This window comes from Mus caroli, unplaced genomic scaffold (assembly GCF_978045245.1).
Source record: "Mus caroli unplaced genomic scaffold, Mus_caroli_1 scaffold_11, whole genome shotgun sequence".
In the NCBI taxonomy this organism is placed as follows: domain Eukaryota; kingdom Metazoa; phylum Chordata; class Mammalia; order Rodentia; family Muridae; genus Mus; species Mus caroli.
This window is the reverse complement of record NW_028227266.1, coordinates 69,442,544-69,468,901: the sequence shown is the minus strand read 5'-3', so window position 1 is coordinate 69,468,901 and position 26,358 is coordinate 69,442,544. Positions and strand designations below refer to the sequence as shown.

Genomic DNA, 26,358 nt, shown 5'->3' with positions numbered 1-26,358 from the left:
AGCACCCAGACAGAACTCTGAGAACACAGAAAGAAGACTACAAGCTTCCAGTTAGCTTCAGCTCTTCACTAGGACAAGTCCTGGACCCTGCTTAGAAACAGTGAGAAGCCGCTGCGCTGAGTGACTTTCAACATGCAGTGACTGTGTGACAATGGCAATCAACTGCGCACCATGGCTCTGGACTGTAGCAGTGATGCCCTCACTTGCATGGAGACCTTTCTGCTGAATAGTCCTTCATTCAGCATGGTGGCTACTTCTGATGTTTCTGAGTCCAAAGAGCATAGACCTCAAGTTGATTTCATCAAGTCTATTTATTAATGCATTTCAAGTTTCAAAAAACCTTACATCTTTGCACAATACTTTATTTTTTGCAGGTTTTAGTAAAAATTTCCAAAGTGAACAACAAAAAAAAGATACTGTATAAAACACAGTGGACATTAAACTGACAGTAGTATTAGATCTCACTGGTCCTGGTCCTTTCATTTTTTAACCACATCTTGATTTGTAGTGGAAACAGTTCAGTGCATGTATCTCTTCAAAAAACATTTAACTTAGACTCAAAATAAAATAGGGCAAAACCCTACCACAGGATAACATTACAAGCAAAAAATGTACATGTTCCAAAGTCTACCACACTCAAGAAGTTACTAAGAACTCTTGCAGAATAAAAGTCACCATTTTAGAAATGCAAACCCACTTCCAACCTTTGCACAGTCCAAAAACAAAGGCATTTGAATGATTTAAAGCAGTGTCATACACAGCTACCTACTTGTTGGGTTAGAATTATTTATAGTCTATCTGGGGTTTCATGTACAAAATTTGTCTCTAAATCATGTACAAAAAGCTGTTTTGAAAAAAGTCCCGCGTACTGTACAAGTTTACAAGGAGAGATCCCATTGTTTCTCTAGCGGTTTTGGCCTTGCTGGCTCGCGTCACATTGTGAGTGATTGTGTAAACCTTAGACTCTTAAGAAAAAAGGAAAAAAAAAAAAAGCCAAACACAGTAATCTTGTCAACCTTCTCTAGATTGCCTCCTATGTAAAGCCAGGAAGATCACTGCTGCTGACTTCTAATTTAAGTGATGTAGCTGGAAAACAGAAGCAATGAATATGTCACAAGCTTACATTTTTTTAATGCCCCCTCCATTTTCTGCATAGCGATAAGCCTGTTAATACATTAAATGCTTTTGCTTTCTCTTTCTTTAAAAAAGCCAATATTTTATCTGCTTAAAAAAGAAGTTTGTAATGGGACACTGTGCTGTCTACCTTCATTGTTGCTAAAATGTCTTGGGGGGAAAACAACGTCGAAAAACCTATCTACAATTTCAACTACCTGCTGAGCAAATCACCCATCTCTAGTGGTTACCAGTGATCAGTGACAGTGCTGAAGAACTAACTGTCCAAGTATTTCAATGAAGACACTGATTTCTTTTTCATATTGGATAAAAACAGAATTAGCAGGCTTGAAGTATATGGAATACACAACGTAATAAGCAGGCTACAGATGAAAATTAATCATTTCCAACATAATTCCAAGGCATGAAAAAATTCACCTAGCAATTTAAAAATGGAATTGATTTAGAAAGTATAAAATACTAAGCAGAAATCAGACATCTACAAAAAGAACTGACTCTTGAAGCCAAATGCTGTTGCTGTCCAGTTTGTAAGCCATCAGCTGCATTCTTCAGCACAGCTTCTCCTGCTCACAGCAGCCATGTAACAAGGAAAAAAATGTATGTAAGAACCAACTCCACCATAAGAAAAGGGAAAATGATTCTCATTTCAAAACTGCCTGCATAAAGCATTACAGAATCCTGGACCACTGCACACCACCATTCTCTGTTATCCTGAGTATGTCAATTAAACAGTAATTTTTCATTAAGAGCGGAAAAATTTATAATACAAAGAAACATCCATATTGCAATTTCTGTTTACAATTGCACAGAGAAGTACAGTGTACGTAAGAAATACATGTCTGCATATAACAAGGTATGTACATTGGCAAGTGATGTATCCAATGTTGAGGTGGTCGAGCCTCCCAGCCTTGATTGGCAGTTGAAAAAAATATATTTCAATTTGTGATAAAAGTTTATCGAGAGCCAAGTCTGTCTGCAAGTGAAGAAAATGCAGCAACGAAGAACAGGGAACATGGGGCACATAATAATATTCTAAGACTTTGTGCCATTAGGTTAAAAATATCTGTTCATAGGAAAATTGGGTTCCTTTTCCATCCCATCCCCACCCCCAAAATTGGAATTTTCAGGCTTTAAATTTTGAGTAATTCCACCTGGTCTGAGGACATGATCTCTTGCCATTTTTTTCTTCAACTATTAACTGTAAGGGTATCATTTGCAGATGATGACTTAACAGGTTTCTCTTTGGAGTGAAGTTTTCCCACTGTAGGCACTAGGAAGAACCAAGGCAAAAGCTGCATTAGCGTCGCATGTGTCCCATTTGATAACTCTCCCGGGGCCTTTGACGCGGGGGCTGCTGAATGGGCTGTGGCGGTCTCCTCCTCTTTAAAGTGCCTGCAACGAAAGCAAAACAGCTCCCTGAGCACCACCTCCCAATCTTCAAAAGGGAAGCACTCTTTCACCAAGAAAAGCTATTCTTTGGCACTGAGCAGCAGAAACAGGTGCCCCATAACACTTCTCAGTTTTCTGGTGGCCATAATAAACTAAAAATTAATTTTTATATTTATTTTATCTAGGCCAATTCAAGTTAAAAATACCAACTATAGCATGTACTCAATATAAAAATTACTAAAATATTTTACTATTTTATGTTATCTTTAAGTCTGATCCATATTTAATACTTAACAGTACATCTCAGTGGAGATGGGGCATATTTCAAGTACTTAAAGAATTAGACTGACCAGTCAGAATTATTTTAGCTTTGAGAGCAGAATCTCTGACTGAAGCCCTGACAGACACTTGAGGCCTGTCTGCACAGCAGGATGGTAAGTCATTCACACAGTCTATCATGAAGACTTTAAAGCCGTCCTTAAGTCAGCACTTTTATGAAGGTTTAACTAGTGACGATCATTTTCAGAGGTGTCAATACACAAGTGCAATATCTGCTCCAATGAAGAAGGACACCATGGTAACCATGCCTCAAAAGTGTCCTATAGCTCTTGGAAATGTGTTCAACTCACACAAGTGCCTGGGTTCTGACTCAGGAAACTTAAGAAAGCAAGTATATCAAATCAGACATCCTCCACCCCCATCATGACTCCTGGGCACTCTTGTCCTAACACGGGAAAATGCAAGGAACAGCTGAGGGGAAATACAAAGTAGAAGAAACCACTTTGAGGCAAGGCTCTCCTAGGAGGGGCACATACTAGCACACAGCCTTCCCTGCCACTGCCTTGGGCAGTCTTCCCCACACCTGTAATGACTAGCCACACACCTTGGAGAGGGGAAGGGGACACTGATCAGACTAACTGCAACAGAACAGCCATCCCCTTCTGTCTTCTTCAAATGCTCAAAGTTGACTTGTCCTAGTGGCAGTGTCCTCCAGAGGGAAGGGTGGAACCTATCTGACAGGTTCTTAACATCTGAAGCTAAGATTCCCTACATGCAGACTTATATTTCTTAGTAAGGCTCTTGCAGAGGAAAATGTGCTTCCTACCGGAAACTATTTCAAGAACACAGACATTACAAATGGTATCAGAGCCATTAACTATTTAGATACAAAGGCCAATAGTTTAAAATCACCTTCGCTACTGTAACACAAACACGAGCTGAGACAAAAACAGGAAGGAGGATCCGACCAAAGATCAAAATGCTGGTCAACTGTTTCCTGGCACTCAGGATAAACCAGCATTACAATGGTAGTCAATAACTAGATTGGACTGACGGACAATTACACAGCCAGTGAATCATTTGTCAGGCAATTTATCAAAAACATAGCCCTCTAAGCTCAGTTGCTAAAGCCTCCTGAGGCTGCGTCCTCCCTGCCCACAGCTCTGGCTCTGCTCACAGCAGCACCCAGCGCTCAGCACCTTACCTGGAAGTGGTTTAGGAGGCGGCAACTTTGGATTACTACTTGGAGTGTGAACACTGCAAATCTTGATAAATCCAGCCATTAACATGATCAGGGCAATTCCCATAAGCAGTACTGCCCACCAGTGAGCCTGACAGGAACAGAATTAAACTGTTTTAATTAAGATAGCAGATACTAACATCCATCATATGCAATATTCACAATTTTCAATTTCTGAATGTCCACACTGGGTTTAATGCAGATTACTGTAACACTTATGCAATTACTACTCATTGTTTCTAGCAAAACATTCAAAACACCTCTATCATCTGAGGCTGTACACAACTTACTAACGGTACTGTTTACCCAGATCCTAAAATAAAAACACATGCTATGTCAAAACACCGCAAGTCACTTTTTTTATTATTATTTTTTATTAGGTATTTTCCTCATTTACATTTCCAATGCTATCCCAAAAGTCCCCCATACCCTCCCCCCCACTCCCCTACCCACCCACTCCCACTTTTTGGCCCTGGTGTTCCCCTGTACTGGGGCATATCAAGTTTGCAAGTCCAATGGGCCTCTCTTTCCAGTGATGGCCGACTAGGCCATCTTTTGATACATATGCAGCTAGAGTCAAGAGCTCCAGGGTACTGGTTAGTTCATAATGTTGTTCCACCTATAGGGTTGCAGATCCCTTTAGCTCCTTGGGTACTTTCTCTAGCTCCTCCATTGGGGGCCCTGTGATCCATCCAATAGCTGACTGTGAGCATCCATCCACTTCTGTGTTTGCTAGGTCCCGCAAGTCACTTTTTCTGCATACATAAGCTCCCTCATATTAAAAAAAATTTTGTTTCATCTTGAAAGAATTGCTAATATAATGAAAAGTTGTAAGCACAGTGCAAAGAACTTTCAAAAATTGGACCCAGCTTTATGCACCACACTATTCCCCATGAAAGTCCCATAACATAGGGCTCAATTGGTAAAGGGCCTGGCTTGTCACCAAAATGAGGACCCAAGCTCAGATCCCTTGACACCAAAAAGTCAGATGTAAAAGCATATACCTATAATCCCAGCACTGCGGAGCAGAGACAAGAGAATCTCTTGGGCTTGCAGTTTTGTCAATCAGAAATCTACAGGTTCAGTGAAAGGTCCTATCTCAATAACAACAAAAGTGGAAAACACTGCCCAGCATCAAACTCTGGCCTCCCACATACATGCACATGCAGACCACAAACAGATGGTTGGAGAGATAGACAGACATATGTGCACAAATTCTTATTAAATCTAAGATATAAGAGTATTTTCTTGGCTAGACCTTGTTCATCAAAGACATCTCATCACATCTTCAGCACCATGTGTTGTTGGGCCCTACTGCTGTCCTTCACTCTGGAAGGGAAGCACAGCTCCCTCTGGCCTTTAAAACTTGGACACTTGACATTTTCAGGGCAGTTGTTAATACAGGATTGTAATGACCTACTTTGAATTCTCTGGTGTTTCTTATGATCAGATTCTGATCAAGCATCGGGAGTATCACAAAAGGGATCTTGTACTCTTTACCACGTCCTAACACAGAGGATATGTCTCTGACTTCATCACTCTGATGCTAACCTTGATTACTTGATTGTGATGTTATTCACCAGAATTAATCAACAATATACTTTTCCTTTGTAGAATCAATGAGTATTTTATGGAGATGTAATTTGGAACTATGTATAGATTCCATTCCCCATAAATTATCATTTATTTACTTACTGTTCCTTTGGAGTTTCCTACTCTATACAATGGGTTATAACCCAATACCACCATTACCATGGGGTTTTTGACACTCTCCCCACCTCGTTCTTTAAGCACTTACTTTGTGACACAAAAACTTCCAGGTTCATCTTGTTCTTTCAATACCTGAGTCCTGGACCACCCATGTTGCTGTTGAAGCCTGGTTCCTTGTAGTGTTTCTCCTCCTACGAAGACCCCTCCTTAACCTACTTGCACTCTGACATGGAACTTGCCTTCTACATGGGAGAGGTAACTCACTGTAGAACCTGCTCACTCCACTTGTACTCTGACATGGCACTCACCTTCCATTACTTGGGGGATGCCATGCCACAATGTGCTCTTCCCCACACCCTCCTAACCACATAAGGCTCAACTGTAAGCCAGCCATCTCTGTGGTTCTGCAGCTGTACACACCTTAGATGGATTCCTACCTTGCTTAGAATCACCCAATGGCTTTAGGAACAAACTGTTCAACATGCGTACCACACACACACAAACCCCACACACACTTTTAGGTTTGTTTGTTTTTGTATAAAGGCAATGGAGAGATAGCTCAGTGTTTAAGAACACTGGCTGCTCTTCCAGGATCTAGGTTCAATTCCCAGAATCAACGTGGCATTTCAGACAACCATCTGGAACTGAAGTGCCAAGGGATCTAACAACTGTCTTCTGGGCCCTGCAGATACCAGGCACATCCATGGTTCACAGAACACTGAAGTACACAGGATGTGAAAATTAAAAGTAATGAAAGGAGAGGGAGGCCAGATGTGGTGGTATGTCTGTGATTCCAGCAACAGGGAAATGAAGGCAGGAGAAGCAGGAGTTTAGCCTCAACTAATACTCACTTTGAGGCTAGACTGGGCCACAGGAGATTCTGTGTCAATCCTTTCCCCACCTCCACCCCAAAAATATGAAAGAAAAGAGAGGGAACAGAAAACAGAAAGAGGGCGATTTTGTTTTGAATTCAAAATGAACTTAGAATGGTTTACATTGCACGTGGCTTCTCGTCAGTCTCTGACCATCCTCGGGTTGCAGGTGTGCATGCTCATTGTAGCAATGTCCACTTGGCAAGAAAGTGCAATGCAACTCAATCTTCCCTCCCAAAGATTTGTTTTTTAGAAGTTACAAATCTGAATTTCCATATGAAGTCTATTGTAAATGCTGGCAAACTTGTTTAGAGTGTCTAAAAGCAATGTGCAAACCACACAAAACATGTTGATGGGGCTGAATTTGGCTTAGAAACCATGGGTTTACAATCTACTCTTTTCCCCATAGTCATTTAAGACAACTATTGTGCTGGTTTATGATCTATGAGTAAAAAGTCCAGAAAGACAAAACATCAGTTTCTGCTGTTTTCCAGCTGTTCCAGGTGTGCTCAGGTATACTTTTGTATTCTGCTGAATGTTCATTTGAAGACCCTGAGCTTACTTACAATCTGCTCTTCAGTCTATTTCTTGTATCCTATCTTAGATTGTAGTTTTCTAAAACATCCTTTATTTGCTATAGAAAGCAATTTTCAGAGTCCCTTTCTTCTTTGTCCTCAGGATGATATATCATCCTTGTTATAGAAGTTTTCTATGGATTTCTTTTATTTTTCTATTTTTATTCACTCTCAAGTAACATAGTTGCTATTTATCAAGAGGCAGGGTACTGTTGTCAGTCTGTCCAAACAGTCCAAAGACAATTGTGAGCAATGCTGGAAGCTCAGCAGTCCTGGAGCCCAGTTAGTAAATACCAGGGGAGCCGTACTGCAGTCAACTCTTTAGTGCAAAGGGCAATGGTAGTCCTGCTCCACTGAGGCTGAGGTCTAGTGCTGTCAGAGCAGCTACCTCCATCCTTAGTGCTTCTGTGTTCTTCCTAACACTTAGTCTCCAGCCATCTGTGCTCCTAACACCTTCCATTCAGCTATCAGTGCTACAACTATGCAAACAAGGGGTTTGATTTTGCCCCCTTTTCATTTAAACTCTTTATCCTAAAGCTGGATAGCCCAGGAGCGGGGAAGTAAAGCAGGAAATGAAGCCTGAGTGTGCAAAGCAGCACGGCTCTACTTAGACCCTAAAGAGCACACAAGAAATTCATCCTGGGCAGACAGGCTGCAGGGCAAAGAGCAGGCCTGCTTTTAAATGGAGTATTTTGTCAATCACTAAAATTCACTAGGTGTTGAAAAGACTTTTCAAACAGTTTTCATGTGGAAGATTCATGCACTTTCTTCTCCATGAAAAACATTCCTGTATATTTGCTACTGCCGCACTTAAGAATCAAGTTGTAATGTCTTTTTAAAGAGAACTTTTCAGTGGCTGAGTCGCAGATAATTTGTCTAAAGCACGTAAGGCCCTGAGGTAAGTTCCCAGCACCACATGTGTGTGAGGAAAACAAACAAAAACCAAAAACAAACAAAATCAAAAGCAAAAAACAAAAAAATTTTAAAAATTTAAGACTTCTCCAATAGAACCTGCTGTTTTCTATGAAAACAACACACAGAACTGAAATGTGCCTATCTTCCATATTCTATACTGTGAGTTTCTGAACTTATAGCCTTCTCTCTCAATTCCAAAAGAAACCAACTTCAATTATCGGCCACCCCATGGCAGTTCACACTGTCTGTAACTCCAGCTCTAGGGGATCCATGCACTCTTCTAGCCACCATGGGCATGGAGATACTTTGGACCAATTCTAAGAGCTCTGACTTACTTGGTCTAGGCCCTGTGATGACACTAATAGCTGCTGCTCTTGGACAATGTATACCAAATGATATCTAAGGACATCTAGGTTTATAATCCTTCTGTGAGTAAGTGCTCCTGTGATTGTTTTGAAAACAAAGCTACAAAGACGTATGCATTCCATGATTTGTCTAGATCTCACTGGCCTCAGTTTTCTCAGAGGCACTGGACAAAAAAACCTGAGAGCAACTGTAGTTTGTGATCCACTTGGGAACCATTGCCCTAAATCTCCTACTCAAAAAACAAAAACAAAAACAAAACAAACAAACAAATTCTTAGTATCTAAAAACAGATTCTTCGTATCTACATTCACAAAGTTAGAACAAAATACAGGGACAGAGACTGATTTTAAAAATGAGAAAGTGAGCCAGGAGGAAATGGCACACTCTACTCCTTTAATTCCAGCACTTGGGTGGGAGAGAGAAAACAGATCTGAGTGAAGCCAGCCTGATCTACGGAGTGAGTTCCAGGACAGAAAAACCCTATCGAGAGAGAGAGAGAGAGAGAGAGAGAGAGAGAGAGAGAGAGAGAGAGAGAGAGAGAGAGAGAGAGAGAGAGACAGACAGACAGAGAGAGACAGAGAGAGAGAGAGAGACAGAGAGAGAGAGAGACAGAGAGAGACAGAGAGAGACAGAGAGAGAGGAGAGAGAGAGAGAGAGAGAGAGACAGAGAGAGACAGAGAGAGAGGAGAGAGAGAGAGAGAGACAGAGAGAGACAGAGAGAGACAAAGAGAGACAGAGAGACAGAGAGAGAGGAGAGAGAGAGAGACAGAGACAGAGAGAGACAGAGAGAGACAGAGAGACAGAGAGACAGAGAGAGACAGAGAGAGAGGAGAGAGAGAGAGAGAGAGAGAGAGAGAGAGAGAGTTAGTTCATTTTGGAGGTTGCTATAGGACTGCTGTTAGTTGGAGCTCAGCTTGGGCCATATAGAGCCAGATTTGGAGCTATGATACAAGACTTGCCTCAAAAAAAAAAAAGAAAATAAAGGACTGTGTACAAGCCCAGCTACTCAGAGGCTGAAGGTAGAGAGACTCCTGAAGCCCAGGGATTAGAGACCTGGACACCATAGTGAAAGGGGGTATAAGGATTCACCATCACCACCACCACCATCATCATCATCATCATCATCATCATCACAAGCTTTTGGCAAACTTAAATAAAAAGTCACAGCACGGGGGTGGGTGGGGAGGGTATAGGGGACTTTTGGGATAGCATTTGAAATGTAAATGAAGAAAATATCTTAAAAAAAAAAAAAAAGCTGGGTGTGGTGGCACATGCCTTTAATCCCAGCAATCGGGAGGCAGAGGCAGGCGGATTTCTGAGTTTGAGGCCAGCCTGGTCTACAAAGTGAGTTCTAGGACAGCCAGGGCTATACAGAGAAACCCTGTCTCGAAAAACCAAAAGAAAAAAAAAAAGAAAAAAAGAAACAAACAAACAAAAAGAAAATATCTAATAAAAAAATTGAAAAAAATGAAATTTAGCATATTCCTCTTATGCTGAGAACATTCTCACTAAATTATACAGTAAGAGAGTATTTGTTGATGAACAATGACATGTTTTAAAGTAAATGACCAGGCTATTGAACGATTCCTATATTAAAATTGCACATGCTACAAAAAAACAAAAAAGCAAAAGCAAAAGCAAAAACAAAAACAAAAAAGTCACAGCACAGTGAGAATGAAAGAAAGAGACAGATAACAAAATCAAAAAAAATAATAAAAAAAAACAAAAACAAAAACCAAAAGTGGTAAGAAATGGTTCTTTGCAAGATCAAACCTAGTGCAAAATATGCAAAGAGAAGTAAGACCACATCAACTATAGCAGAAACTGGAAAAGAATTACTGATGTCCTCAAATTCCACTTGAACAGGTGATAATGGCCCAGGATCTCAACAGATTTAATGGTGAACACTCTCGCAGTCTTCTCAAGAACTACAAGCAGGCACTAAAGTTAACGCCTCCTAGCCAGACAGACTCAGCAGAGCATACTCTGGAAAAATCTAAACATGGCTGTCAAAACAACACTCCACAAAAAAAAAAAAAGGATTATCTCCATGACAACAACAGTACCCATAAAATATCGAAGTGTTCGCAAGGTTCTTCAGACGCCACAGAACTGGATGAGGAGAAAAGGAGTCCTAGAGCACCATCAACGGAGACAAAAGGACACCAGGCAGCACTGGAAAAGACGCAGTGAAGGAAGTCCTTCACTTCTTGATAGCCTCTTATAGCAGAACAGCCTAACAATATATATCACCACAGAAATGATAGGACATCAAGATTCAAACTATCATTAATATAAAACAAACCTTGTTATGCAAGGAAACTGCACAAAATCAGATGAGATAAATAATGTAAAACAAGCTCAGCATTTATTGTCTTGTTTGACCTGGCCGATGCTCACTAAAGTATCTCGGTCTGCACTCCATGCATTGTGGATAGTGCTGGCTGAGGATAATACACCCACATTGACATTATAAAATAAAAGGCATGTGCTAACCCTCACTCACATACAGTGTCTGATTAATCATTCCAGAACATAAAATAAGCATTCTCATTGCTAATTCACAGAAAGGAATCTTTCATTAAATCTACTTAAAAAAAAAAAAAAAAACAACCTTGGAAAGGGAAGAGTTTGAGTTCTAAATCAATTTACAAAGCAAACTACTTAGTTTTAGGCATAGCATGTTCCTAAACATGCCACTTGAAAGTAAGTCTCCTACACTTGGAATGCATGAACATTTAGGCTAATCTCAGCAATTCTTTAAGAAAACCACAGGAAATACCATGTTTCAAAGGTTTGTTGTTTTGAGACAGGGCCTCAAGTATCACTGGCTGGCCTCAAACTCGTTTCTCTATTTTTGAGACAGCTTCTTATGTAATCCAGACTGGCCAGAATGAGCTAGATACTATGTGAGGAAGACCTTAAACATCAACCTTCCTCCTTTACCTTCCAAATGCTAGGAATAACCACATGTGCTACCATACATACCCCATTTTAGAGTACTAGTTCCAACAACTCAGAGGCTCATGCATAGTAGACAAGCACTCTACTGTCTGAATTGCCCCCTCAAGTCAGTGATTTTACAGTTTTGAGAATGTAAACTTAAAAATTCAATATAATAGATGAGGACCACGTAAGCAGTACAGCCATTAAGGGATCTGTAACTGACTCTTCATATGATCTTACATTGTTCAACATCTATCACAGACAAGACTAAGACTCAGAAATTACACTGAAAGATCAGAAGAAAAACAACAACAAATGCAGGAAAAAAAGCCTTCAGAAAATGTCTTTCTCATCTTTACTCTTGAGCAAGGTAAGACCCATAGCTGGCTATCTGTTCTATTGAAACAACAGAGAAATAAGAAAAACAAGGAGCACTTTCCCAAAAAGCCCAGTGAAAACACTAACATGTACCACCAGAAGTCACCTGCAAGAGACAATGTAAGCAAAGCAGCAGAGGGAAACAACGGCTCCTACCACCTAACATAGTTTTCAATACTTTCGGGTGGATATGCCAATCACTGCAGAAGGAAATAAGAGCCAAGGTTATCTAAACATTCAAAGACTATACATAGAGTGATTCTAGTATAAACAGGCAAGGTGTTCATCCTCCAATATTGGTGACCTCTGCCCAAGTAAAATTAAGATCAAACATTTTGAGGGTTTTATGAATGAAGACTAGACTTACCACAATCCACTCAGCAATGTTTTCATAGAGTTGTGGACTAAAAATGGCTTTTTTCAGCCTAGCTAGAGGGCCGTCAGCATCTACTAATCTGCAGCGCATGAAAACATCACAGTAGCCTCTGAAGTCATTACATGGGGAGCCCGGCTGCAGGGTGATGGTCCGACCACTGAACTGCTTGCTCCACTGCAAAGAGCCTGTACTGGCACAAGTTGACGGAGCCACTGGAAAAAGAAGTGCCAAACATAAACAGAGGTCACAATACCTGGCAGGACAGTCTCAGAAAAAAACAGACTACTATTTCCCATGTTACACAGATCTATACTTGTTTGTCAGAGTAACATCATTACTCATTTACCTTAAATGTTAAAATATAAACAATTGATTTGGTGCCTGCAATGACTTTAAAACCATTGAGGTATGTTTATATAAATTATTATCTAAGGCTGGCAAGATCTGGTCTAATGTATTACTTAGCAACATTGTAAAGACCATAGTGCAATGCTACATTTAAATTTTTCTCAAAAGAACTGATTTATCTGGAAAGTATCTGTCTAAACTTTGTATCAGTATAACAATGAAAGGCAAGGATCTTCTCTGCCCCATACCATCCCACTGCTGCCATCACTGTCATGGCAGCTCTTTCTAGGTCTTTCTCTGTCTCTCTCTGTCTGTCTCTGTGTCCCACTGTAAGCTGTAACAGGCTTCTCTCCAGGTTTTTAAAAAATATTTATTTATTTTATGAGTACACTGTATCCCTCTTCAGACACACCAGAAGAGAGCATCAGATCCCATTACAGATGGTTGTGAGCCATCATGTGGTGGCTGGGAATTGAACTCAGGACCTTTGGAAGAGCAGTCAGTGCTCTTAACCACTGAGCCATCTCTCCAGCCCCTCTCTCCAGGTTTTAGAGGGAAGCTTCTTTCTCTTTAAGGCTCTGCTAAGCTATTTTTCATACTGCTGTTCCTTTCTTATGCTCTCCCACATCAAGGCTCCATCATGGTCTCAAAGGCCTTTCTCCCAATAAACCTCATTCTCAAAGGATGAAAAAAATTTTTTTGGAAGTTGATTTTAGGAGGAGTTATTGAAAAGCCTTACTTTTCTTCATGCAGCAAACATGGCATAATTCCTTATCATCTTTGCCATCAGAGCTGGCACAGGTGCACTCCTCCAAGTCATACTTTTCACAGATAGAACCTGCACATTGCTGGGAGAAAGGCAAATTTTATTTCATCTCTGTGCAGTCAACACTGTTCATGGTATTAGGTAGGTATATGCTTCTGATGTCAAATAATAAAGTGGAAATAGGAGTTACAAACAACAGGGGTGGGTTTGCGCCTCCATGGCAAGCACTTGCCAGCATACGCAAGGCCCTGGGTCTGATCCCCAGCACCACAAAACAACATCAGATGTCATTAATACCACATATATAGAACTGAGAGTAAATGAAAGAAAGCTGTACAACTTTTAAAGCAATGAAGAAAAAAAAACAAAAAACTTAAAAGTAGAGGAAGGGGCAGCTCCACATTGTGTTGGTTACTATGGCTCCTCTATAAGCAGAGAAAAAGTAAGTTTTCCTCATGCAGAACAAAGTAACATTTAGCCATGGGAGCTCAGAAGATTTCACACTCTGAGGAAATGACCAGATGAGTTCTTTTATTCAGACTCCTGAAATATTAGTTTATACAACTTAAAAGCAGTGCAGATAAGACCACATGCCTAGTTGTACTCTTGTGCATACCAAAGATACACAGTTGCAAAGATGAAAGGTGAGTCAGGAGCTAACTATATGCCACCAGGCAATTGTGTCACATACATTCCAGGTTTTGTGGGGAACAGATAGGATCTTACTGAATGGGAGCCCCGGAATAGTTACCTGATGGGTGGCAACCATTATTCTGAAAAAGGATGTTCAATAAAATTTAAAACATCTTAAATCACATGCTTACCCCATTAATGCACACTTGTGTGTGCCTGTTACAGTCTGTAAAGTTGGGCTTGGGATCAGACGCTGGGCAAAGGGCTGTGAAGCCATTGCATATACCTTCCTTTGCACAGTCAGAATCATCCCGGCACTTTTCAGACTTCGACTTGAATGCACACTGTGCTGTACAGCAGGGTCCTTGACTCGGACTAGGAGAAGTGTTAAATAATCAGATAAAGTAAATCACTAGCTATTTATTATACCCCTAGATATGAGCCATATTTTCACATCATAAACTTCACCTCTTAAGTGGTAAGTACATTACTGGAATACAACTTCAGTTATTACTAGTAACAAGCTACTCTCTTTGGACAGTCTAACAAGTCTAAGAAGATGATTATGTATATGGTTTCCACAGTCAAAAATGCTAAAATCAGTATTATTAATTTGCCTTTTGTGAGGTAAATTCAGGATTAGAAAACTTTATAGTGTTTTCCCCCACAGCTACATAACACATTAATCAATTTACACCTCTCTGTACTAAATTGAACTTGGATTCACTGACTAACCATTTAAAAAGTTTGTGTAAACTGTAGTTTATTTCCTGTAATCATGACTGCATTTGACAGTGAAATGATATGGTACTAAGTCACAGAAGCCTACATGCCCCGCTTCACCTAAATAGTTTAAAGTAATACAGTCATGTTTTCACAGTTAAGAACTAGATGATGGAGCATGCATTTGATGTTTACATTCTCTTTTTCAATAGCCAAATCACTAAATTATAAATTGTTCCAAATGTCAAAACAGGATGCTGTCATTCCAAATAAACAAATAAATAACAATACAACAAAGCAAGGCAAACTTCCATGGCTATACAGCTCTCTTGATATCAGCATTTCATCTGTCCTAACTGCTGTGGGTGACCTTGCAGGGATGTTGGCATCACGGGTTGGCAAGGTAGGTACCTGCACTGCTTCCCAGGCTTCAGCTTGCATTTCTTCCCCTCTGGCTGGTTGGCATCGAAGCAGCAATCATCTTTGCACTGGTCACTGTAGCCACAGTCACACTCTTCCCCTTGTTCCACCATCCCATTTCCACAGATAGGCTGGCCAGATTCTGAGGAAAGTCACAGGACACGGTGATCGCTGTATGCACACATTAATTTTCTTCAAAATTCCCAAGCTCAAGGCTGAAGAGGCGGCTTGACAGTTTATCTGAGTGCACTTATTGCCCTTCCTGAGGACCTGATTTCAGTTCCCAGCACCCACAGGGCAGCTTACAACTGTCTATAATTCAAGATCCAGGGGATCTGGCACCATCTTCCAGCATCTGTGGGAATCAAGCTTACATATAATGCAGACATGCATGCAGGCAAAACACCACACACACACACAAATAAATGAAATTGACAAACTCTTTAGTGTTTTACCAAAAAGAAAAAGGAAATTTTGATGAGTAAGTAAGGCAAAAAACAGAATCTGAAAATCAGGAGAGCTGTCGTTTAGTATGGGCAGTGCTACAAACAGCAATTGCAGCCTCAGCAGACCACACTGTTTCTCCATCCTGAGAAGACTGGCCTCACCTATGTTCTTTATAGAACTAATCACTTGCTGTTTAGGCCACATTACAGTTGAGCTTTGCTGACTACATATGCGTATCATATGTATGCAAACGAAGTTAGTGTTTCTCAACCAGGAGAAAAGAGGAAAGCTTGTTACAGAAGTTTTCAAACATACATAAAAGTAGTAAGAAAATTAGCACAATGACCTCCTGTGGTGGTCTGAATATGAGTGGCACTGTTTGGAGGTGTGGCCTTGTTGGAGTGGGTGTGGCCTTGTTGGAGTGGGTGTGGCCTTGTTGGAAGAAGTGTGTCACTGTGGGCATGGGCTTTAAGACCCTCATTCTAGCTGACTAAAAGCCAGTTTTTCTCCTAGTGGCCTTTTAGATGAAGATGTGGAACCCTCAGCTCCTCCTGCACCATGCCTTCCTGGATGCTGCCATGCTCCTGCCTTGGACTGAACCTCTGAACCTGTAACCCAGTTCCAGTTAAGTACTGTTTTTAGTAAGAGTCACCTTGGTCACGGTGTCTTTTCACAGCAAGACACCTCCCATGAATGCTTTTCTTCTCTTACTTACTTGCAACCACTTTTTATTCTGTAGCATTTTGAAATTACCACACAAATCCATGTTCAAATTTCCTGAACTATGTTCAATAATTGGTCACCAAATCAAGTTCCAAAAAAGGTTCTCCTAACCCCACCCCTTCCACCATAATTGCTTTAGGTGATTTATCATTTAAGTTATTTTACTATAGAATAGGTTCACTTTGTTTTTTATTTTTTACATCATTTATTTGTTAAGGATATTGGATAATTTTATCCTATAATATAACTCATTTTTTAAAAGTGATCACAATAGTGTCAATAATAACTTTTAAATGAATATTATTCTACTTATTGCGAGACCAAGCACCTTAAGAAATAGGTATGAATTATTAATATACTCCCTGAAGTCCCAAGCAGCCTAACAAGGACAGATCTTAGATAATTAGAGTTAGAAAGTCTGGCCTAAATATTGGTGAATAATTTCAATATATTTCTTCAACTTTCTTTTTTTCTTCAACTTTTCTTTTTTTATTAGATATTTTATTAGATATTTTACCTACTACTGCTGTAACTGTGTGCAAATCCACAATTATCCCCCCCAAAAAACCTGTAATTAAAAAACTGTAGGCCCTGGCTGGCCTGGAGCCTGCTATATAGACCAGGCTGGCCTTGACATCAGAACCTTCCACCTGCCTCTGCCTCCCAACTCTTAGGATTAAAGGTGTGCAGCACCACACCCATGCAGTAGATACATGATGGAGTTGGTTTTAGACATGAGGAATGAAATTATTTGTTGTCTGCAGGAAAAGAGATGCAACTGGAGATAATCACCTTAAATGAATCAAGCCAATGTCACAAAGACAAGTATCATGCTGTCTTCTTGTTTATAGGGTTTATACAGATCCATAAAACCATGTACAGATATATGACATGAAAGCAGAAGCAAAACTATCTAAGAAACAAGGAAACTAACAAGAGGAGACAGTGCAGAAAGGGAGGATAGAGGTGTGGGGTATTGCTCATTGTACAGTAAGTGAAATGTCACACATGCAGCAAGGCATTGTATGTATTATGAATGAAATTATATATATACACACACACATTTATAACTGTGCAGTTCACCTATTAAAGAAAGGAAGGAAGGGAGAGAAGGGGGAGGGAAGAGAAAAGAACCTCAAACAAGATTGAACTCTAGCTAATGAGATATAAGCTAAAAGTGTTTAGAAGTAAAACACTCTGCTATCTGATACTTTCAAAGGGGCAAATGAACTCCTAAGTATTTGATAAAGCAAATACTTTTTTCAAAGTGTTAACTGGAAAACACAAGCGGGAGCTGAGTGGCCTCTTACATATTTTTTGACTGTAAATATTTTGGGTTGGGAAGATGACTCAGGGGAAAGGTGCTTACCACCAAGCTTGACAAGCTGCGTTCAGTTGTCAGAACCACATGGTGAAAGGGGAGAACTGACTCCATCAAATTGTCCTCTGACCTCCACATACCTGCTGTGGCTTGTGTGCACATGCACAAATGTAGAAGAAAAAGTTAATTAAAATATTGGAAAATATACATACCAACAAAACAGTTGTTCCTCTTCTTCTCAAGCACTTGGCTTATGTTTCTAATGCTGCAGAGTGAAAATTTGTTGTTGTTAAGTTTGTCCCCAGATGTTGCTCTTGCATACATGATGTAATTGCCATTTTCTTTTTGTCCTAAGTTCTTAGACTCTCCTGGAGTACACTCTGTTCCAGAATCATGCTGCCAAACAGAATATGGTGTTACATTAGTCGGAAGTAAAATTTCCCAGTCACCTGCTTATGTGTAACTTTCTCATCAGAAGAATAGTGGAAGTCACATACTTTCCTTGAAGAAGAATCTAACAACTGTCTAGGATCAGAGTTAGGATAAACACTTGCTCTATCGGGGCCACTGTTGCAGCACAGAGGAAACTGAAAGTCTTAACATAAACTATCTTAGAGCTTTGTAATTAGGGACTAGAACTGAGCATACATTGTCATAAAGATTACTAAAAAGAAGCTTTTATAGGTGGCAGTAATAATATGGATTCACATTCATTAAAATGCATGGTAAGGTACATGTTCAAACTGGTTCAGGAAGGCAGAAGTGAAAATGAAACCCAAGACCAGTGCTGAGGAAGGCAGAGTAAGAACTCAAGGCAGTGACACTTCCTTGTGAGTTGGCACAAAAGACAGCCAAGCAAAATGCTGATTGGAGTCAAACACAAGTTTTACTTTAAAATAAGATTAAGAAAGCCCAAGGCATGGGACCAAAACATTACTTTACAGGAGACAGAGTTCTGTATATGAGCCCCTGCACAGAAGTGGTTTGGATTCTGGTAATTTATCCAGGTATCAGAGGCATAAGAAAGACCAAAGCAAGAGCTCCCTGAATCTTCCTAACACTTTCAAAGCTGGGCTAAGGAAACACCTGCTTTCCTTGCACATATGCACTAAAACAACAAAGCCAGGGTTTGTTAGATGGCTTCATGGGGAAGAACACTTGATGTACATGCAAGAGGACCTCTGTTCAAAACTCCAGGACCCACCTAAATCCAGGCCCAGGACCAGAAAGATGGCTTAGTGGTAAAAGATACTTGTCACCAAGCTTGACAACTTCAATTTGATCCCCAGAACCCAAATGCAAGTAGTTGTCCTCTGACCTCCACTCACAGGCTGTGGCATACAAATGAACACACACACACACACAAAATATAATAACAATTTTAAGAAAAAAATTTAAAGCCAGACATGACTGTGTTTTTTTTTTGGTTTTTTTTTTTTTTTTTTTTTTTTTTGCAACAACCTCATCACTAGAATTCAGAGACAGATACCAAGAGCTCATTAGATGACTAGCCTAGCTCAAAGCTTCTGGTTCAGAGAGCACTACTCAAGGCCAATTGTCCCAAGAGTAAGTAAGAAGAAGACATTCAATATCCTTCTCTGATATCTGTGTGTCTACATACAAAGGTGAATACTCAGGTGCATGTACCACACACAAAATACCCTCAATACACACACAACACACACCTGAAGGAGACCTCAAAATGTCCTCAAGTAATTAAGGTATTCATTACTGTAAAGGGCAAAAATGTTGGACATTAGAACGGCAGTTGTATTTAACTTGATCTTAGTTTGAATAACCAATAACCTAACTCTTTACGAACAAACATAATACCAAGTCACTCTGACTTTACATTTCCTCATCAGATGTCATCTCACATCCTACTCTTCCTGACACTGCCCTGCTTTTCTCCTGGGCCTAGATTCAGCCTCGGGAAACTACTTGCTCTGTACATTACCTTGCTTTATGCTTCTGCTCCTTACAATTTGGTTTTTTATTAAGTATGTATGGTACTAGCAACAATCTCATCATTCAAATTGAGAAACAGAAAGAAAAGTTCCAATACTGAATGGCTGTTAATGTGATCAAAGAAACAGTAGCTATGTTAGAAGGCATTGAATATTAGAGTAGCTTGTTATACATGGAAGTGCTAAAATATACAAACTTATACAGACAGAATAAACATTGTCCCAAACTTGGCAAGGAGTTACATTCTTAAAAATAGCTAATTGTGACCTACCTGCCTAGTCTTAATCATTCAGGAATGGTGTAACAGATCTCACCAACAGCCATAAAAGGAAGAATGGACTGTAAACAAAGAATGCTTACTATTTGCTACAGCAGATACAGGAACAAAACTGGCAAAGAAAGGAATAAAAAAAAAAAAACCCACCTCCGACACACATACACACAATGGACTATCCTGACTGGATGTCAAAAAGGACTCAGGTTTCATGAGTATACTACAACTCTACTTAAATAAGAAAGTAAGAAAAACTACTTTCTAAGTTCATAATGTAAGATACATTTGGTGGAACAGACTGCAATCCCAGCATTAAAGAGGCTGAGACAGAGATCACAAGTTTGAGGTCAGCCTAGGCTATCCAGTGAGAACCTATCAAAGAAAAGAGAAGAAACAGAAAGAAGAAGGCAACAAAGAGAGAAAGAAGGGAAAAATATTCACAGAAAAATAAGAAAAAGATTTAAGAACATATGAAAAAATAAATTATAATCTACAGCCCACAACTATTGACATTTTGTTGTATTTCCTATGACTATAATTGGCTGTATCACATCTTAATATAAACTTTGGGATCTGGTATATATAATTATCTGTATCTCAGCTTACCAGTATAAGAAGCACTGAACAGCCTGTTTTTCAATGGCTGAAGAATATTCCATGGTATCAGTCAAAGGCATGTGCTGCTTCTTTGAGAAGATCTGTGCTAGTTCCCAGTACCCACACTGAGCTCACAATCTGTAAATTCCAGTCCCAAGGGTTCTGACACCTTTTACTCTAAGGATTGAGACATCCATGTTGTACCCAGACATATATACAGACAAAACACCCATACATATAAAAATAATACTTTAAAAAAAAGATTTTAAGGTAAGAGCAGGAGATTCATCAGATTTGAGAGGTGAGAAATGACACAGCATATATACTTTGACAAGAATTATGAAAAGGCCATAAATGATGAAACCTGTCGAGGTTTGAAAGAAATGGCCCTCATAAGCCCATACGAAGTGGCAATATTAGGAGGTATAGCTTTGTTAGAGTAGGTATGTCCGCAGGTGTTGGGCTTTGAGGTCTCCAAGCTCAAGCCAGTTCACTGCCTGTGGATCAAGGTATAGAACTCTCAGCTCCTTCTCCAGCATGTCTGCCTGCATGCTGCCATGTGTCCCACCATGATAATGAATTTAATCTCTGAAACAGTAAGCCAGCCCCAAGTAAATATTTTCCTTTATAAGAATTTCCATGGTCATGGTGTCTCTTCACATCAATAAAACCCTAAGACAGAAGTTAGTACTGGAACATTACTGATAGGCCTGACCATGCTTCTGTTTGGAGGAATGTAGACTTTGAGACTTTGGATTAGAAAAGCAGTTGAATGAATGTTTTAAGTGGGGCTTAATGAACCAGTCTAGTAGGAAGATGAAAGACAGTGGTGCTAAGGGTGATTTGAACTGTGGTGGCCTGGCTCAAGACGTTTCAGAGGAGAAGAATTTTAATATGTGGCCTAGTCACTATTCTTATGATATTTTGGCTAACATTGTTGCTATTTTCTGCCCTTGTCTGAAAAGTTTGCTTGAGGCTACAGTGAAGTTTTGGATTAATTGCATTGGCAGAGATTGAAATCTCAGAACAGCCTAGTACTGACTCTGTCTTGTGGTTGTTAGTGTTCACTCATAAGGAAATGTATAATGAAAAGACTCATATGAAGATGTATAATTAAAAGGAGCAAACTGAACAAGGGAAAATACAAAACAAATAGATCAAGGAGAAAAGGGGCACGGGGAGTAGAAATGGAGCTAAATCCTGTGTTTAAGGAGAGAAACATATTAAAGAGAAGCATGATGTTAAATGGATAAAAGGAGGAGAGCTCAGGGCAAGATTTCACCCAGCTGAGACCAATTTATGAAAAGAAATTAAAGAAAAGCTCAGAGCCAGATTAGGGGTCCACACCTTCAATCCCAGCACTTCAGAAGCAGAAGCTAGCGGATCCCTGAGTTTAAGGCCAGCCTGGTCAATAGAGCCAGGGCAGCCAAACTTAGACAATGAAGGAAACTATCGAAAACAGTAAATTAATAAGATGTAATTGAACGGGGGGGTGGGGGTGGGGGGGTGGGGGGGCACACGACATCTTCCAGCCCCAGCAAGCACCAGAACTTGGCAGCTTTGGAGTCAAGGATAGATTACAGGGATTACAGAATCTCCCTCTGCAACTAAGAAAAGCCACTAAGGCCAGGTGTGTGTCAGGGGTGTTCCTGCATGGAAGCCCAGAGAAGCCATTGTGTGAAGCTGTAAAGGTGAAGCCTGGATTGCTTTGGAGAGCCCAAAATGTTAGAGATACCAGAGCTGTGGGATACCTGCCACGGTAAACTGCTAACAGGGAATGGAACCAGCCCAAGAACAAGAAGTGTGTTGCAGTCAACAAAGATGAAAGGAGTTGGAGTTCTGAAGAATGCTTTGACATCAGACATGGAGACAAAGTCTGGAGTTTTCCCAGCTGGGTTTTCATCTTGCTTTGGTCCAGTATTTCCTTACTATGCTCTCTTTCCTCCAGTTTAGAATGGCAATATAGATCCTGTGCCACTGTGTGTTGGAAGCCTAGGATCTGCATTTTCATTTTGGTTTTACAGAGGTTACAGTTAGACTGCATGAGTCTCAGAAGACAGTTTGAAGTTTTAAAAAGTGCTGATACTATAATAAACTATGGGCACTTTGGAAGTTGGACTTAATTCATTTCTGCATTATGATATGGCTACAAAATTATAGGGCCAGGGTGTGGAATGTAGTGGTTTGAAAGAAAATGTCCTTCAATAGGCCCATAGGGAATGGCACTATTAGGCGTAGCCTTGTTGGAGTGGGTGTGGCTTTTTTTTTTTTTTTGGAGAGAATGTTCAACAAATATTTGGGATAAGTAAAGTGAATATAAGGGCGGGAGAGATGGCTTAGTCGTTAAGAACACTGAGTGCTCTTCCCAGAGGTCCTGAGTTCAATTCCCAACGACCACATGGTGGCTCAGAACCATCTGCAATGGGATCTGATGCCCTCTTCTGGTGTGTCTGAAGACAGCTACAGTGCACTCACATAAAGAAAAATGAATATAAGAATAATGCAAGCCACTTGGAGAAAGTATCATGTAGCACAGAGACACAGCAAGAGGAAAGCAGGGAGAAAGATTTCAGAGAGAGATGTCAAAGTGGACAGGTTTGTGAGTTTATGGCTCCAGTTCATCTTACCATAAATCACTCAATAAATACTTATTCAGGATCTACCATGTAGAATTAACAGCATATGCAAAGAAAGAGTGTGGTTAAGCATAGTAAGGTCATTAAAAGTAGTCCAGTAGGAAAGGAAAAGGTTAACAAAGTTGACAAGGAATGAGAACCAAATTACTTATTAAGCAATATATAAAATATACAATAATACTAATTTACTAAATGCAATTGTTGGCAGTGAGATAAAGATTAAGATGAGTGTGAGGGGACTGGGGAGAAGTGGCTCAGCAAGTTAAAGTGCTTGCCACCCAAGTCTGCAGATGTGAGTTTAGATTCCCTAGAATCCACATCAAAGGTGAACTAGGTAGTATGCTGGCCTTTAGACAAATCTCAGGGATTTACAGGCCAACCAGTCAGACTAGCTAAAAAAGGTGGGTTCCAGGTTCAGTGAGCTGTCCTGCCTTAAAAGAAGACTATGAAACAATGGAGGGAGTGCAATGGAGGAAGAGCCAACCTTGGCTTCTGACTGCTAACAAACAAACCAGGTATGGTGGTACATGCCTTTAACTTCAGCATTCAGAAAGTTGAAACAGTTGGATTGCCATGAGTAGGCCTGATCTACATAGAGAATTCTAGAACAGCCCAGTCGCCAAGTCTACATACTCTCCAAAAGCAAATAATTAATAAATAAATATACAAACAAACAAGCCAGACCCTAGGGCAGAGAAAAGGAACTAGAAGGGTATGGTGCTTGTGAAGAAGGTGTGTCTCCTTGCACTTGAAATTGCAACTTAACCATCAGCATCAGCCCTCTGCTCATCTCTGGTACTTTAAGAACTCCTTTGAAAACAACCTCTCAGTTTCTGATGGAGACTTAGACAAGGAAAGTCTGAGGTGATACATTTTAAAAACCTGGAAAATTTGGAAGTGCCTTTTAAGATTTTAAACTACAAACTCATGAATGTTTTTATTAGTTTATTTATTTTGGTACTAGAGATTAAACCCTAGGCCTCATGTATGCTGCATATGTACTCTATACTGACCAATACTCTCAACACCAACAAATTATCCTTAAAATAATAACCTCCATGTTTACAAATGATAACATTCAAGTAAAATGAATTTACACAATTTTCAAGTAGAATTTTCCCAAACACATACTTGATAAGCTCCACCAAAAGCAGAGAAAATCTTTTACTATTTCCTATTTCTGGGTTGAATTGATGTTTATTTAAAACACTGTAAAATCATCAGAATGGACCTAAGTATCGCAGAATACCAAAGACAGCTGCTATAAGTGTAATAATCACATTGTGGTTACATATGAAGCCTTTTTCTAAAGCATGTAAATAAATTTAAACATCTTAACAAAGAAAAAGAAAGGAACACAAAAAGCAAACAATGTAAAAACCTTGATAATTACCAACTGACTCAGGGGTCAGCAAATGAACCTACATTACACGTGAGCTGCTATTACAAGCCTAAGCTAAGAATAGCTTTCCCTACTTGAAGATGTAAAGAACTGAAAAATAAAGAACATGGAGCATAAGACAAATGCTAGCCCCCAAAGCCTAAAAGAAATGTTCACGTGGGCCCTTCGGGAAGCGCTTGCCACTCCTGTTCTAGATGATGAGAACATGGCCTGCTATGCTATTTTTTCTTCTTTGTGTCAGAAACCTATTATAAAAAAGTATAAAATATCAATCTATTTATACAGTAGAGAAATATATTCAAGTAAATCACAATATTGTTTTAATAGAAACAAAAGCCAAAAAGCCATCACACAATTTACGAAATTACTAAAAGGAGACTCATTCAAAATATATTTGAGTGTACTATGTGATGGTGACTGTCTCTAAGCCAGCAAATATAGACAGATCACCTGCATAAACAAGCCAGACATGGTTGGAGCATACAGATATTCACTTAGAACTTGGGAAGCAGGGACAGGAGGGTTAGGAACTCAAGACTGTCTAGGCTGCATGAGATTAAACTACCCTCCCACAAAGAAGCTAAATAAAATCCTGGCTTTCACAGAACTCTTCTTACTTGCAGTATGGTCAATTACATCACTATGTACTGGCATATTAACACTAACATTCATATGTACATTACTGTACTACAAAATATCACTGAAGATAAAAGTCAAGCTAACTGCTTTTTAAACTTTTAATAATTAGGCAGTACTCACTGGAGATCCAAAGTTATGTCCAACTTCATGAGCAAACGTAATATGAGAGACTTTGGGAGGCACATGGGAGCCATAGTTCTGAACAGTAATGATGCCTGTGTTCAATGACTTCTTCTTGCCATCTGAATACAACTTGCTTTTCTCACATATTCCCCCAGAGCTTCCTAATTCAGATTTTAAAATAATAATAAAAAAGACTAAATTAGTTATCTATTCCCCTATAAAAAAAATAGGTAAACAGTAATTAAAATCATTACATGGAGCTAAAACATTTATATTTTTTGATTTAAAATACAATGACTAAATTTACATATTAAACTTATTCAAATACTCCAATTAGTCCAAGATTTTAAAAATCATTAAAAATAAAATATTAATGGTCCCTGCAAAAAAAAAAAAAATCCCAGGATTTAGTAAACAATCCTTACATATTTTTCAGCATCAAAAAGTTATTTTTTCCTGCCATTAACATAGCAAAACATTTTTATTTCCTTTAAATTTGAGTGAGTTCACATTTACACTGAACCAAAGCTTATATCCCTTCACCTTTTAAAGGGAAAATTTAAAAAATAAATATACATTAAAATATCCTCAATAGTTTACATTCTCTAAAAGAAACTTGTACAAAGAGTGAGGGGCATTCAGCATGTGCTCATAGTTCTGTGATGCACTCTATCATGCATTTGTCAGCAAGACACCGAGTGACATGGATTTAAGGAATAAGGACATGGAAAAAGAAGGGTGGAGAGAAGGTAGGAAGAAAAAAGGGGCAGGAAAGCAAATATGGAAGAATATGGATATGTGGTCGGCCAGGCGTTCACTGCACTATTCACACAACTCTGCAGCAGCTGTGGAACTGAAAACAAAACTAAACAACTGAACTGTGGTTTTGATGTGCCCTGAAATAATTTTCAAATTTTAAAAGAAATTAATGAGGCCTCAGGGAGTGGGGAAGTCTGGTGAGGTGGGAGTGGGGGGTGAGGATATCCTCTTGGAGGAGGAGGTATGGGATGAAGAACAGTCAAAGGGCAGACTGGGAAAGGGATAAAGACTAGACTGTAAGAGAAAGAGAGAGAGAGAGAGAGAGAGAGAGAGAGAGAGAGAGAGAGAGAGAAAGAAGAAGAAGAAGAAGAAGGAGGAGGAGGAGGAGGAGGAAGAAAG

At 39.6% G+C, this 26,358-nt stretch overlaps 1 protein-coding gene across 1 annotated transcript in view; it reads right to left on the bottom strand.

Annotated features, from left to right (window-relative positions):
- Nucleotides 1-283: 283 nt before the first annotated feature.
- Nucleotides 284-26,358, bottom strand: part of Adam10 (ADAM metallopeptidase domain 10) — a 111,209-nt gene continuing 85,134 nt past the window's right edge. The window contains exons 9-16 of the mRNA XM_029481350.2: nt 25,198-25,361; nt 17,774-17,957; nt 15,062-15,212; nt 14,119-14,302; nt 13,268-13,376; nt 12,172-12,392; nt 4,007-4,133; nt 284-2,526 (exon numbers count right to left, since the gene is read on the bottom strand). Of these exons, the coding sequence (XP_029337210.1) occupies nt 2,432-2,526; nt 4,007-4,133; nt 12,172-12,392; nt 13,268-13,376; nt 14,119-14,302; nt 15,062-15,212; nt 17,774-17,957; nt 25,198-25,361 (1,235 nt within the window). The 3' untranslated portion in view covers nt 284-2,431. The remainder of the gene's footprint in view (nt 2,527-4,006; nt 4,134-12,171; nt 12,393-13,267; nt 13,377-14,118; nt 14,303-15,061; nt 15,213-17,773; nt 17,958-25,197; nt 25,362-26,358) is intronic.